General features: G+C 38.8%; 1 protein-coding gene across 1 annotated transcript in view; it reads left to right on the forward strand.

The window, feature by feature from the left end:
- The window catches only part of LOC117508550 (protein jagged-1b), a 266,488-nt gene that overhangs the window by 168,924 nt on the left and 80,516 nt on the right, over window positions 1–17,048 (forward strand). The window contains exon 4 of the mRNA XM_034168334.1: window positions 5,753–6,001. Within this exon, the coding sequence (XP_034024225.1) occupies window positions 5,753–6,001 (249 nt within the window). The remainder of the gene's footprint in view (window positions 1–5,752; window positions 6,002–17,048) is intronic.

Here is a 17,048-nt window from a genome sequence, read left to right on the forward strand (position 1 = left end):
CCATCCAGGTCAGCGGCATCGGTGGAGAAGGAGACCCATCTAGGCCAGCAGCGTCGGCGGAGGAGGTGATCCATCCATCCAGGCCCACGGCGTCGGCGGAGGAGGTGATCCATCCAGGCCCACAGCGTCGGTTGCATCCGGGGTGGCGACGACTGCACCCGAGGCTGGAGACGGCTACATCCGAAGCTAGTGGAGGCTACATCCGGGGCTAGTGCGGTGACATCTGAGGCTGCGGCTGCTTCGACCGAGGCTGACGGGGTCTATGACCGAGGCTGGTGGCGGCTATATCTGGGATCAACATCGGGGAAGGTTGGTGTGTGGCGAACGGATTTGTGGTGGTGGAGACCACGAGTGGGAATTGCTTTACAGTTGCCTGTACTGAGCTACAGGAGTTAACATGGCACCAACCAGGAAGACAGAGAAAATGGAGGAAGACTTGGAGGAGATAAAGACCTCATTGAATCGTATTTCAAAAGACATGTCCAATTTAGACAAGTTGATGAAGGAGATTAAGGAGCTCCAAAATCTTGTTAAGAAAAGGACAAGATTATTAAGAAACTTGAGCAACGGGTGGATGAACTTGAACAATATACTAGAAAAGATGATGTTATAATAACTGGTTTGGAAACAAAACATCGGTCGTACGCAAGGGTGGTGGATTCTGGTGGAGCCAGTGGGGAGGATGCACCACCTGAAGAATTACAAACATTAGAACAGCAAGTTACAAATTTTTTAAATCAAAAAGGTGTTGTCATACATCAAGACACTATTTTAGACTGTCACACAATTCCATCCAAAGACAGTAAAAATAAACTACCAAATATAATAATACGATTTATAAGCAGAAAATACAAAATGAATTATTAAGACAGGCAAAGAATCTGAAAGGAACAAATGTCTATATAAATGAGCATCTAACGAAAAAAAATGCAGATATTGCCAGGGAAGCAAGACTATTAAAAAAAACAGAAACATTGTTGCTACATGGTCTGGAACTGTAGGGTTTGGATCAGAGTGAGAGAAGGGACAAAGGGTATACAAATCAGAGACATGGAGGACCTTACAAAGTACAGACCTGAGTAGACAAATGAATATGACATCAGTTGGTAGTATGACCAACAAAAAATCAGATTAAACATGGAAACAGATGATAAAATATACGACATAGACACCTATATTGATGAAAGTATATCTGACTTGACTACAATTGGTTGTGAGTATTATACGGAAAAACAGTTAAATAGTGAAAAAATTACTGAAGATACCCTGTCACTCATACATATAAACATTCGAAGCTTGTACTATAAAATGTCAAAAATAAAAGATTATTTAAACCAGTTTAAAATAGATTCAGCATTGTTGCAATCATAGATCTTGGCTTAAAAATGACCTCATGGCTGATGTTCAAATGGAGGGATATGAGTTATATTTTGTAAATAGAAGAGAAAAAAAAGGTGGAGGTATTGCTTTGTACATAAAAACAGATCTGACATGTAAAATTGTAGAAGAAATGACAATTATAGATGATGTCATAGAAATTGTGACTCTTGTGTTGTGAAATTTACAGATAAAATAATAGAATTATTCATCAAATAAAAAAACAAAACGCTCTTTATGTGTGGAGACTTTAATGTTAATGTGGAAAGCTCCAGTTGCCAAAGAGTTAAGTGATTTTGTGAATTCAATGAAAAGCTTGGGTTTATTCCCCTTGATAACAAAACCAACCAGAATTACATCGCAAAGTGCAACTGCAATTGACAATATATTCACAAATAGAACAGATGAAATTATTAAGAATGGGATATTGATGACAGATCTCAGTGATCATTTACCAGTTTTTTCAATATTTAAATATAAAAATAGGTACAAAAAAACTGTTATAAACTTTAAAAGAGATAAGTCATTAAAAGCCTTAGAGGCATTAAATTATGATCTTAAAAATCAAAATTGGGAAGAGGTTTATGTCGGTGACGTTAATGTAACATATAGTTCATTCATGAAAATACTGATGAAATCATATAATAAAAATTGTAAATTAATAAAAACTAGTAAGAAAAGAGTAAATAAACCATGGCTGACCACGGAATAAAAACGCTTGTGTAAAGAAAAACTATATAAGTGCTTTTTAAAAATGCAAACAAAGGAAACAGAACACAGATACAAAAAATATAAAAATAAACTACTGACAATAATTAGGAAACAAAAAAAGACTATTATAGTGAACAATTGAATAAGAGTAAAGACAATATGAGGGCAACATGGGGAATTATAAAAAGTGTGATGGAAAGTGACGGAGTGAAATCAACTTTTCCGAATTACCTTGTCAAGGAAAATAAAGAGATAAATGATATAAAAGAAGTTGTAAATGAGTTTAATGATTATTTCTCAAAGGTGGAATCAAATCTGGTGGGAAATAAACCAATAGTAGAAGATAAATTAAATACAATTGTAAATACAGTCAATAGTATTTTCCTTGACAATGTGGAAAAAGATGAAATAAGGAATATTGTAAAAAAAACTGTGTAAGCAAAAGATCAACTGACTATGAAGATTTAGACATGATGACTGTAAAAAGTATAATAGAAACTGTTATTGAACCATTCACTTACATTTGTAATCTGTCTCTGTCAACAGGAATTTTCCCAGACAAAATGAAAATTGCCAAGGAAGTCCCATTATACAACCCCTGGCAAAAATTATGGAATCACCGGCCTCGGAGGATGTTCATTCAGTTGTTTAATTTTGTAGAAAAAAAGCAGATCACAGACATGACACAAAACTAAAGTCATTTCAAATGGCAACTTTCTGGCTTTAAGAAACACTATAAGAAATCAAGAAAAAAAGATTGTGGCAGTCAGTAACGATTACTTTTTTAGACCAAGCAGAGGAAAAAAATATGGAATCACTCAATTCTGAGGAAAAAATTATGGAATCACCCTGTAAATTTTCATCCCCAAAACTAACACCTGCATCATATCAGATCTGCTCATTAGTCTGCATCTAAAAAGGAGTGAACACACCTTGGAGAGCTGTTGCACCAAGTGGACTGACATGAATCATGGCTCCAACACGAGAGATGTCAATTGAAACAAAGGAGAGGATTATCAAACTCTTAAAAGAGAGTAAATCATCACGCAATGTTGCAAAAGATATTGGTTGTTCACAGTCAGCTGTGTCTAAACTCTGGACCAAATACAAACAACATGGGAAGGTTGTTAAAGGCAAACATACTGGTAGACCAAGGAAGACATCAAAGCGTGAAAGGATGTTTGGGGATGATGAAATAATTTTTCAAGATGATAATGCATCTTGCCATAGAGCAAAAACTGCAAAAACATTCCTTGCAAAAAGACACATAGGGTCAATGTCATGACATAGGGTCAATGTCAATGAGCAGATCTGATTTGATGCAGGTGTTAATTTGGGGGATGAAAATTTACAGGGTGATTCCATAATTTTTTTCCTCAGAATTGAGTGATTCCATATTTTTTTCCTCTGCTTGGTCTAAAAAAGTAACCGTTACTGACTGCCACAATTTTTTTTTCTTGATTTCTTATAGTGTTTCTTAAAGCCAGAAAGTTGCCATTTGAAATGACTTTAGTTTTGTGTCATGTCTGTGATCTGCTTTTTTTCTACATAATTAAACAACTGAATGAACATCCTCTGAGGCCGGTGATTCCATAATTTTTGCCAGGGGTTGTATAAAAATGGAGACAAACATAACGTTTCAAATTACAGGCCAGTGTCATTGCTTCCACAGTTTTCTAAAATTATGGAAAAGGTTTTTGTGACAAGGTTGGATAAATTAATTGAGAAACATCATATTTTAAATAATGCTCAGTATGGATTCAGAACAAAACATTCGACAGCTATGGCAATTATGGAATTAACACAGAAAATATCAACAGCAATAGATAAGGATTATATGGTAAGTGTTTTTATTGACTTGAAAAAAGCTTTTGATGTTATTGATCATTCAAGATTGCTTCACAAGTTACAACAATATGGAATAAGAGGGATTTCACATCAGTGGGTAAAAAGCTACTTAGAAAATAGAAAACAGTTTGTTCAGATAAATAATACTAAATCAGAATTGTGTAATATTATGTGTGGAGTACCACAAGGGTCAGTACTTGGACCCAAACTGTTTATTTTGTATATCAATGATTTTGTGAATATATCTAATGTACTTGGTAGCATTTTATTTGCTGATGACACAACATTATTTTACTCTGGATCAGATATACAGGAAGTAGCACAAGTGATAAATACAGAGTAGGAAAAAGTGAAATATTGGTTTGATATAAACAGATTGTCACTTAATCTTAATAAAACAAATTTCATATTGTTTAATGACAGAGTTAAAACAATGATGTGTCATTAAAAATAGATGGAATGGACATTCAAAGGGTAAAAGAAACAAAATTTTTAGGAGTTATGATTGATGAAGATTTTACATGGAAGTCACACATAAATTACATAAAAGGAAAGATAGCGAAAGCCATTGCTGTTTTGCACAAAGTTAAATATTCATTAAATAGTTATGGATTGTTAACATTGTACAATTCATTGATTGTTCCATATTTGACTTATTGTGTAGAAATCTGGGGATCAACATGTACAACTTATATACAACCTTTATTTATTTTGCAGAAAAGAGCTTTAAAAGTGATTGGCAACAGTCGATTTAGAGATCCATCTAATCCATTGTTTATTAAGTATAGGGTACTTAAATTTCATGATTTAGTTGATTTGAAATTACTACAAATGTACCAAGCGAATAACAATACCTTACCAATAAACATTCAAAATATGTTTCAAAAAAGAGTAAGTAGTTATAATTTGAAGGGCATAGAAGTCTTTAAAAAACCAAGATTCAGAACCAAGATAAAGGAACGGAGTATTGTAGTGAATGGTGTAAAATTATGGAACAACCTCAACAAAGAAATCAAAGAATCAACGTCGCTTAAATTATTTAAAAAACGCATTAAACTTGATGTATTTCGTAGTATGAAACTATGAAATAAGTCAGTGGGCTGTGACAAAGCCAAAAATGTAATCTGTTAATAATGTTTAGAATGTTTGAAGTTTAAAATGTAATCTATTAGGGATGTAGTCTTTTAAATCATGGTTAAAATTAGGAAAGAAGTCGGTGGCATGTGACAAAGTCATAGAAATGCAATGATGTCGATTGATGATGCTTGGCAAGATTGTATTGTAAAAAAGGGGCAGAATATATAAGACTTGTTCTTCCAAACTGCTCCTTTTCGTTCAATGGTTTGTAATGTTTTGTTAATTTTGCTTTTCTGTTTTTTCTTTTAAATGAATGAAATAAATCGTCAATATAATATATAAATGTAGTGGTGTCTGATTCCATTGCAAGCAGAAGATCATTCACCACTTTAGTGAGAGCTGTCTCTGTGGAATGATACTGATCTGCAGTGGCTCCACACAGAAAGGACCAGGCGTGACGTGATCCGAGGACCTGCTTGTTGTGAGCCAACTATGCCACCGTGCTGCCCACATGACATTGTTTGGAAAAGTTTTGAAGGTCCAAAAATAAAAACCCAACCTTTAGCACGGGGTTTGTTTGGTTTTTTTTTGCACTCTGCCTGCCCACCTTGATTGAATATAATGTGTTTAATGCACATTACATCCAGTGCCTGTCATTTTATCTCTTCTGTTAAATACATCAATAAAAATAAATGTTACAGAATATTTTTGAAATACTTTCTGTATCTGTCTCCTTCAGGACAGTTGATTGAACGTGTCCTCATCTCCTCCATGTTGAACCCTGGTGAACAGTGGCAGATATACCACCACCATGGACGGACTCTCAGTTTGGAGTATTGGTTGCGGTTCCGCTGTGACACCACCTACTATGGACCGTTCTGCAACAAGTTCTGCCGGGCTCGTGATGACTTCTTTGGCCACTTCAACTGTGACCCAAATGGTGCCAAGATGTGCATGGATGGCTGGACTGGACCAGAGTGCAGAGAAGGTGAGCCAGTACACTTAAAACTGTACTCTATTATAGGCCTTTTATTGAAATAAATCAATAAAACAGCCAACCTCGAGCGGCACTTGAAAAGAACATGCCTCCACCAACACATGAAGTCCTTTAACAGGTACTTCCATTCTCTTGCGCACATAAACAGTTCGGCCCAGAAATATTTGGTCAATGACACAATTTTCATGATTTGGTTGATGCATGCCACCACATTGGATTTGAAATTAAACAGCTGAGATGCAATTGAAGTGCAGACTTCCAAGTTTAATTCACCAAAAATATCCTTTGAAGCTTTTGGGAACTGCAACCATTTTTCTACAAAGTCTCCTAATTTCATGGTCTAAAAAGTAACTGCAAAAATTAACATAACCATAAATGAAATGTTCATTTTTAATACACTGAAAAAAGAACCAACTTAAAAAAGTTGTTTAAATTGGTAACATCTAAATGAATTAAGTTGTTTGAACCTAAGTTAACCCTCTGGGGTCTGAGGGCATTTTTTGGACAGTTCACTCGCCTGGCATAAATGTTTTATTATTGCTGTTAACAGCTCTCCCTGCATCCCACAATCAAGTTTTATGTCTCTTTTTTTCAGGACAACCTGTGCTTTCAGAATGTATATGTTTTTGTTGTGTTTTATTAATAAAGGTTTACAATCAAAAATAGGCAAGGAAAAAATAAAGCGAAAAATAATTTTCCACACACATTTATTCAAAACACACAGCAAACTATAATAAACAACTGTTTTGACACTTTATAAAGGTAATTTGAGGTCTTGTGTGAAAGACTGTACAACAAAAAGGTTCAAACAAACACAAAAGCACATTTTGAACAATATATACAAAATGGTCTACGCGTTTTGTTGTCCATTGATTTAGTAAACAGTGTTTTATGCAGAAAAAGCAACAGAGTTATCCAGTAACATTCACATGCAAACTAGTGGAGCAATCCTGATAATTACACATTCTTTGATTGAGCACGTGAGATTGTGATCAGAGGCTCTCTGTCTGCTCCTGCTTTCACTGATCGCTGTGCGTAATGGCGCAGGGCACACTGAGTATGTACTAATAGTATGTACTCAGCTTGGGACTCCGACGAGGGTGGTCGTATCTCCTCCACTCTCCCTTATCTCTCTGCTTTTAACTTTCAAGTCCCTACTCCACCAGACTGTGAATTCCTCAAAACGATATTGGATTCTGGATCTATTGGACTACTATTGGATTAACCATGGAATTGATCAGCTGGTCTCTGAACGCTATTGACACCATTTTTTCTACAAGAAGGTCAGGACCGGGGGATCCTGCCTGCCCAGATGGAACGTATCCTGCAGGCTATGTCATCGACTCCTGGAGTTCCTGGCGTGTGGCATGCTTGGCGCCTTTCTCCATTGAGGATGTCGAGGATTTAATCATTTTTAGTCTCATGGTAGCAGGGCTGGTACTTTTTGGCTTATGTGCTGCCCTGATCTACCGGAAAATTGGCAAGACGGCAGCATCAAGAACCACCGGCCCTCGCTTGTCCGTCATGATTAACGAGGTTGGAAAGGCAGTGTATTCTCAGACTGCGTTGACTCTTGAACTCAGACGTAAATTGGATGACACCTTGGAGCAGATGCGTGCCTTGCAGTTAAAGCTGAAGGTTTCGGAGGCTGGTGAATATTCTTAATTCAATATTGGGAATATTCTTAATTCATAATTGGGATTTGACTGTGCTAGTGGAACTGTTAATAGTGTTTTTCACTGCTCGGCTGCAACACTACAGGCTATCTAGCATCAAGGTCAATTGCCCACTGTTTACCTCTGGAGGAATTTATCCAGGCTCTGGTGAGATTATTCGGCTCCATTCTTATCTCAACCCACAAGGACAATAAACTGACAGACTTACACATGGACTGAAGCATGCTCCATTTTTCTCCTCTCACCTCTTTCCTGCCCCTCCCTTCCTGTGGCTGGCCTCCGTTCTTTCCCAAGCTGGCAGGCAGTGCGACTTGATAGTTGCAGTGGCTACGAACACACTCACATCGCTTCAATTGGAAAACGGACTGTTTCAAGTTAGTGCACATAAACAATGTAAATGTATATGTGTTGTCCTAATTCTGATGTGTGCCATTATTACGGTAAACAAGTAATAATTGTAGATCAATTGCTGTTTGTATGTGGAATGTGAGTGTGGAAATCTGAAATTTCCCCATTGAGGGATGAATAAAGGCTTATCTAATCTAATCTAATCTACTCATTGGAGCACCCAGGGGGCTATTCAAATGGGCCAACTAGTAACATATCACTCATGAAAACGATCTTTGGCTTTTCATGTGAGGTAAATCTGCCCTACAATTGGATTTTGGAAAACCATGTGATGGTGAACCAATTCCGATTGGACAGTCACATTGCGCACGTCATCACACAGCTTCTATGAGGAGTACAAAGATGGCCGATGGCTGGCTTGAAAGTCCGCGGAGTTAACTTTTCAGCAAAAATGTATGTTTCTGTCTCATATCATTAAAAAGTTATTTATAATTTAGTAAAGCTTGGTCTTAGCCGTCGCGTCGGCCCCAGAGGGTTAATAAGTTAGATCAACTAACTTACAATCTTAAGTTCAAAATACTTGATTCATTTAGATGTTACCAATTGAAACAATTAATTTAAGTTGGTTCAACTATTCTCTTTTTTAGTGTATTTTGTTGAGAATAATGCCTGGAGTCTGAAACCTAGAGACACCAACAAACACCGGTTTTCCTCCTTTCTGATGCTTTGCCAGGCTTTTACTGCAGCTGTCTTCAGCTGTTGCTTGTTTGCGGGTCTTTCTGCCTTACATTTTGTCTTAAGCAAGTGAAATGAATACTTGACCGGGTTGACATCTGGTGACTGACTCAGGCATTGCAGAATATTCCTCTTCTTTGCCTTAAAAAGCTCTTGGGTTGCTTTCACTCTATGTTTTTGGGTCACTGTCCATTTGTACTGCGAAGTGATGTCCAATCAACTTTGCTGCATTTGGCTGAGTCTGAGCAGAAAGTATATCCCTATATACTTCAGAATTCATCCGGCTGCTTCTGCCTTCTGTCACAACAACAATATAAACAAGTGACCCAGTGCTATTGGAAGCCATACATGCCCATACCATCACACTGCCTCTACCATGTACCAAATACTAACTGTACTGTATATACTAACACACACAGAAGACGTAGTGTGCTTTGGACCATGAGCCATTCCAAGCCTTCTCCATACTTTCTTCTTTCCATCATTCTGGTACAGGTTGATCTTAAGCCTTGTGTCCACATGTTACGGTCAGTTTCCAGCCTGGCTGCATATACAAATTGGGAAGCAAATGGCATCCAAAGCCACAAAAAAGAGACAGAGCTGAAGCTGACGGTGGCCTTGCCACTGGTGGACACCTATTCATGTGATGGAATACTTCACCACCTGCTTGCTGCCATGCCACAGTGAGCTTTAGGATAACAGATCAGGCACAGAGCTGCATCAGTGTTTGGTACAAATCCCATGCAGTTAGCTTGCAGCAGCGTTCCCGGGATGTTGCCGACAGCCAGTTAAGCTGCCGCAAACTTGCAGGTGATCCAGTCGAAGTTGACAACGATTTCTATCAGTGTCGAAATTTTGAACCGTCCAAAAGTTGTTTCCAATTATCCCGATGATCCCGACACTCCAGAGGGTGGGGGAAGCACTCCAGGATGACGATGTATGCTTGCAGATGGATTACAGTGGAGTTGGTGATTATTCCATGAGTTTGCCATTTTGCAGTTTTTTCTATCAGGAAGCCAACCACAACCTCACAGAATGTGTGTGGACAGGAGGCTCCCAATTTCAATTTCCAAGAATGCTGTTCCAGAACTGGGCTAGCTGCTTTTAAATGTTTTTTGGCAAAGTCTAATCTAATCATTTTTTAGGCTGATTAATGGTTTTCACCTGGTGGGGAACCCTCTGTATTTGCTCTCTTGAGGTCTTCTCTAGACCTCAAGAGAACAAAGGTAGACATAGTTATATGAGACATTTTTCACTTTCCTCGACATTGTGACATAGGTCATTGTTTTACATTTTCATGATTTCTCAAGGGATAATGCACAGAGCTTTTATTTTGAAAAAAATGGCATAGATTGGTAATATCTAAGAATTGACGATATTTGGTCTGGATCTGAATAACAATCTACAAAATCTGGATTAACTGGATTTCTTAAACCAGCCTCCAATTGCAGAATTTTGACACCTGAATGTGTACATTTTAGGTGGAAAAAAAAAAACACAAAAATGAATTGGGGTATGAAAAAGTGTATCTGTGGTAATGTAGCATAATACAAGGCTGAGACCAATCATAAAAGTTCTCAACATGTTTAAAAATGTTATGACATTGTGACACATCATGATCCACAAAAGCAAATACTGGTAATCGGATGTAATCTGTGCAGATGGGGTAATGTGTGTCTTCTCCCTTAACTTGATAAATGGCTTTGGTTTTTATTTCATTCATGCATCTTGAAATAAATAATTTATGTAATCTGTGCAGATGGGGTAATGTGTGTCTTCTACCTGTAACTTGATAATGGCTTTGGTTTTATTTCATACATACATCTTGAAATAAATCATTTATGCTTGAATGTGAATTTAGCTACATAGTTATTTTGATGCCGAATTATAACTAAAGGCTAAAATTAAAATACAATGCAGATTATAGGAGGGGAGGTGATGGTCTAGTGGTTAAGGTGTTGGGCTTGAGTCCAGAAGATCATGGGTTCAAATCCCCGCCTGACTGGAAAATCACTAAGGGCCCTTGGGCAAGGTCTTTAATCCCTATTGCTCCCGGTGTGTAGTGAGCACCTTGTATGGCAGCACCCTGACATCGGGGTGAATGTGAGGCATAATTGTAAAGCGCTTTGAGCATCTGATGCAGATGGAAAAGCGTTATATAAATGCAGACCATTTACCATTATGTTATTCTTTGGAGCGTGTGGTGGGCAATTTCTTTGCAGCAGGGTGAAAATTACCAGATTATGCAATGCCTTAACTTACTTCACGTACCAAGGTGAATTTTACAGACAGAAACACAGTTGTGCCATAGAATCCCCAGTTTCAATGATCATTAACAACATCTTCATGGAGGATGTGAAGAGAAAAGCCCTAGATCAGGGGTGGGCAACTTGTTCCAGAAAGGGCCAAGAGGGTGCAGGTTTTCTTTCCACTGACTCTGCCAGGTGATTTCACTGATTGATATCACTTTGAGCAGATGGAATCAGTTAATCAGTGAAATACCCTGGCGGAGTCAGTGGCTGCAAAGAAATCCTGCACCCTCTTGGCCCTTTCTGGAACAAGTTGCCCAACCCTGCCCTAGATTCTTTGCAGGTAACAAGGCACACCCAACGGTTCTGATATGTTGACAACACCTGGATGAAACAAAAGAGGCACAAGTGTAACCTTTACTGACCATATCAACACGGTAGAAAACAACACCAAGTTCACTGGCGAGGACACCAAGGACAACGTTCTGGCTTTTCTGGGTTGCGTAGCACATATCAAAACAGTGGAAACCTTGAAACTGAGATCTATAGGAATCCCACCCACATAAATCAGTAGCTGTTATTTAATTCACATCATCCATTACAACAGAAAGTGAGTGATCAAGACACAACACCACAGAGCAGAACACATTCCCACAAGCGCAAAAGCCAAAGGATACCCCTGGTGGGCCTTTGCCAGTCCACCAAAGGACTAATCCAAAATGACAGAGACAGAGTGGAGAACCAGGGCAAGAGGAAGAATCTGAACATTCCATATGTAGCTGGCCTTTCAGAAAAGCTAAAAACGATTTTTTAGGAAACACAACATTCCTACCTACTGACCCACTGAGACAGACTAGCCCACCCTATAGATCCAGTTCCACTGCAGAAGAAAAGCCTTATGGTGTATGCTGTCCAGTGCAGTGAGCAGTGCTCTGACCTCTACACTGGAGAAACCAAACAGGCAAAACGAATGTCCCAACATACAAAGTACAATTCTTCTGGTCAGGACTCAGCTGTATTCCTTCACCTTAAGGACAAAGGATCCTCTTTTAAAAATGACCAACTTCGCATTTTGGACCGACGACCATAAGCGGTTTGTGAGAGGGGGTAAAGGAAGTCATCCATGTCAGATTCAAAAGGCAGTTCCTCAACAGGGGTGGAGGTCTGAGACATCACCTTTCCACAACTTACAATGCTGTCGTTTTATGCCTTTCCAGAAAAATCAGAACCAAAAAAAAAAAACAGATATTAGCCTAATGACCCTATGAGGATGAAAATGATTCTGACAACCTCTCGTGAAACCGGGTCATTGTTCAGTCTTATGATCGTTTGTAGCTAACAATGGAGGACCCCACCCTGGAGGAGTATATCTGGGCGTTGCCAAAGCAATATTATCTTAGGCTGAAGAAGCCACTTGGATGAGTGGTGAAACATTTTCCAGCCAAACAGTGATTCTAATGTGATTATGTTATTTATCAATTCTTTTGCACAGGTACAGTGCATACGGAAAGTATTCACAGTGCTGTGCTTTTTCCACATTTTTTATGTTACAGTCTTATTTCAAAATTAATTACATTTATTTTTTCCATCACAGTTCTACACACAATACCTATTATGACAATGTGAAAAATGTTTTTTTTTTTATTTTTGCAAATTTGTGAAAAATAAAAACCTAAGCAATCACATGTACATAAGTATTCACAGCCTTTGCATGAAGCTCAAAATTGAGCTCAGCTGGATCCTGTTTCGGCTGATCATCCTTAAGATGTTTCTACAGCTTAATTGGAGTCCACCTGGAGTAAATTCAGTTGATTGGATATGATTTGGAAAGACACACACCTGTCTACATATAAGGTTCCACAGTTGACGGTGCATGTCAGAGCACAAACCAAGCATGAAGTCCAAGGAACTGTCTGTGGACCTCTGAGACAGGACTGTCTCGAGATACAAATCTGGGGAAGGGTACAGAAGCATTGCTGCTGCTTTGAAGGTCCCAATAAGCACAGTGGCCTACATCATCCGTTAAATGGAAGAAGTTCAAATCCACCAGGACTCTTCCTAGAGCTGGCTGCCCGTCTAAACTGAGCAAAACAGGGGAGAAGGGCCTTAGTCAGGGAGGTGACCAAGAGCCTGACGGTTACTCTGTCAGAGCTCCAACATTCCTCTGTGGAGAGAGGAGAACTTTCCAGACGGTCAACTATCTCTGAAGCAATTCACCAGTCAAGCCTGTATGGTAGAGTGGCCATGTACAAATCACTCCTTAATAAAAGGCACATGGCAGCCTGCCTGAGTTTGCCAAAAGGCACCCAAAGGACTCTCAGACCATGAGAAACAAATTCTCTGGTCTGATGAGACAAAGATTGAACTCTTTGGCATGAAACCAGGCGTCATGTTTGGAGGAAACCAGACACCGTCCCTACCAATGCTCCCCATCCAACCTGATTGAGCTTGAGAGGTGCTGCAAAGAGGAATGGGCAAAACTGCCCAAAGATAGGTGTACCAAGTAGAGGGCTGCATTGGGATTGGGAGTGGGTGTGAATACTTATGTACATGTGATTTCTTAGTTTTTATTTTTAATAAATTTGCAAAAATTAAAAAAAATAAATTTTATGTTGTCATTATGGGGTGTTGTAAGAAGACGTTTGTGGGGAAAAAATGAATTCACTCCATTTTGGAATAAGGCTGTAACATAAAATGTGAAAAAAGTGAAGTGAGCCTCATTGGGATATGAAGTCTCATTCTCAAGAGAGATGCATTTCAGTTAGACATACAATATAACAACAGTTCGTTACAGGCAGACAGATATAATATACAGTAGCATGAAAAACTAAAATAAAAAAGTAAAATCAAAGTGCTAAACAGAAGCAGATTAATGTACTAAAACAGGAAGAAGTTTCCAGGAATTTTTGACGGCATGATGGATGAATGCTGGCCCTGCACCCCAGGGCACTGGATGACCCCTGCCTGCGCCTTAAATGCATGTGTGATCATCTCAACTGCACCTTTTTCTTTTTGCTTTGATGACCTGGTTTCTGTTTCTTCATCTTTTTAAACTGTAACTATTAGAATGGCCCAAGCAGTGGCTCACCCCTCTGACTCTGGTTTGTTTGAGGTTTCTTCAATATCAGCAGAGGGAGTTTTTCCTTACCTGTCACCTGTGTGCTTGCTCTAAGGGTTGGTAAGGATAGACCTTACTCGTGTGAAGCACCAGAGGCAGCTTTGTTGTGATTTGGCACTATATAATATGAAAATAAATTGAAACAAGAATTCAGTGGAGTCTTCCATGGCCTATCTGTGGTGAAAATTTCAGCAAAATCCGCGGAGTAGTTTTGATGTAATCCTGCAAAAAGGCAGACAGACAAACACCCATGATTTTATTGTCCTTGGCAGACATAATTAAAATCAGTTTAAAGTCCCCCATTGGAATCAAACTGAACAATTTCAGATCCTGTTGTACAGTGTTCCAGGTTGAAGGGGCAGAGTAAAAAAAAAAAATCATTTTTGCCAAGCTTTGTATGCAAGGGCGTAGGTTTGGTCTCAGCTTTGGTAGGGACAATACCCCCCCGGCCCCCCTGCCCACCACCACCCCCTAACCCACTCACACCATTAGACGCAGAAGTACAGCATAATACATAACATATGACGACACTTTATTAATATTTAACACTTTATTTACATTATTAAGTGTGTAGGCAAACAAACAAATAGCTTAAATAACAAAATTGCACCCAAAATCACTAATCTATTCTATAGGCCTACACCTGGGAGAACAAGACAACAAAAAAATACTTGTGGAGCTAACAAAAAAAAAAAAAAAGTTTTTGCAACCAAGATGTATAATCTATTCTCTTCATCAATAATGCAGTTGTAGGTATCTAGCAACCTAATTTGCCAAAAAAAAAAAAAAAAAAAAAAAAAAAGATTTCCAATGATATATATGGTGTATTACGGTAAACGTAAGCCTGTGATGTCATAACGCAGAGGAAAAACACGGAAGTTTCACACTAGTGCGCCGCTGAGAAAAAAAAAAATAAATAAATAAAAAAAACTAGTGCGCCGCTGATTCTCATTACCGTAAGTTCTCATATAAGCCCTCACTCTGAAAAATTTGACAGCAAGCCAAGAACCCATGCTTTCCAACAGTGCGTTCGGTGACTTTTGAAACGAGGGAAAGTATGAAAAAGAGCGCAAAAGTGACAGAAAAGTACATAGACAGACAGCAAACATAAATGTTGTAATTTCTGAGGAAAAGGCAGGATGGTAGTGTCATTTGTGAAGGTGTGTGCATGTTTGTGTGGGTGTGCAGTTTATTTTAAATGTGGCGCACAGCATTGTTCTCCAGGCCCCCCCCCGCCGTTCTTGCTTTTCTGCACCGGAGCAGTGTTGCCAGATATGAAATATGAAAATCGTACCAAACCTCAAAATGATCGTATTTTGGGAGAAATTATCGTACACAAACAAAACGCATACAACGTAGCTATTTTAGCGTTTCTTTTTTTAAATTTACAAAGAATTTTATGTCACATTTTTAAACAGTAATTATAGTAATGGGGAAACTATGGCACAAAAAGAACGCAAATGCACAAGCAAATGCACTACCAGACTAGAAACATTTTTTTTTTCTGTGAAGGTACACAAACGTGTTAATTACCAGACTAGAAAGAGTCGAATTCAACCTCGAGGTCGCTGTCGTCATCCGATGCCATGGACACTTGTGCAGATTTTGTTGAACACAGAAAAAATGTTGACACCTCCGTAAGGAACTTGAACTTTTTATTTTTCTTGTATATCTCTTTGCTCTTGTGTTTTGTTCGTTTGTTATTGCATTTGTTGAAATAAAGTTTCGAAAAAAAAAGTTGGCTGGGGAATCTTCCTGTCACGGCACAGATTGGATGGAACTCATTACTCTGTATGAGAGGGGGCGGGCTTTCAAATGACGGTCGCCGAAAGCCAGCAGCAGCAGCCCTGTGTGTGGTGTGTCTTTGATGCCGACTGAGTGCTGCGCCTGCAAAATGATTCTTGGGTGTCAGAGAGAGATGCGTGTTTGGGCAACCAACTGAAATTATCGTACATATTGGATTTTTCCCATTATTGATCGTACATCGTACAGAGGGCACAACTATCGTACAAATACGATAATTATCGTACATCTGGCAACACTGCACCGGAGCCACCCATCCTCTGTGCTCCGGGACCTCCCACTTTATAAATGAAGCACTGCCTGCCACGAGATGCACTTTGTTTACGTCCATGTGAGAAGAACGTGAGCTAATGAAATTGCAACATGGGTAACCCTGTCACTCTGGCACGTCGAAAACACAAAACATGACGACTAAAATTATAGTATCGAGTTCGCAGAAAAATAGTGAATGATTTTGTTATATAAACAAAAATGCTAAATATTGGTAGGGACTATTTTGCCATCCCAAAATATTGGTTGTGACTTGTCCCTATGGTCCATATGCAAACCTACGCCCCTGTTTGTACGTACTGAAGGAACACTGAAATAATAAAGGCCTGGGAGCGCAGGCTATGACCTCACTGTCTGCGGGACATGTACGAGGAGATATATGAGGGCACCCGTCAGGATTGATTTGTAAATGAAATTAAACCAATGCAAAAGTCTACGTGTGGAAAGTGATGACCAACTGACCAGAGAATACAGATTACAGTGGTGAGTGAGATGTTTACAGCCAGTTATGAATCTTAAAGCTCTGTGGTAAACAGAATCCAACATCTGTAGAGAAGTGGCAGAGGTAGTCACATAAACAATGTCACCATAATAAAGAACTGGCAAGAAAGTGGCAGCTGCAAGCTGCTCCCTGGCTTTGAATGTAAAACATAATTTGTTCCTGAAGAAGAAACTGTGTTTTAGCTTCTTCACAAGGTTTTCAATATGGGAGGTCAAAGAGAGATGTTCATCAATTCAGATTTCTAGATATTTATAGGAGACCACAAGCTCAATCGGGACACCTTTTGTGGATGCAATAAATAGGAGAACTGCTGGCACTTTCTTTTTGATTGAAAACA

The sequence above is a fragment of the Thalassophryne amazonica genome, chromosome 4 (assembly GCF_902500255.1).
Source record: "Thalassophryne amazonica chromosome 4, fThaAma1.1, whole genome shotgun sequence".
Taxonomy (NCBI): domain Eukaryota; kingdom Metazoa; phylum Chordata; class Actinopteri; order Batrachoidiformes; family Batrachoididae; genus Thalassophryne; species Thalassophryne amazonica.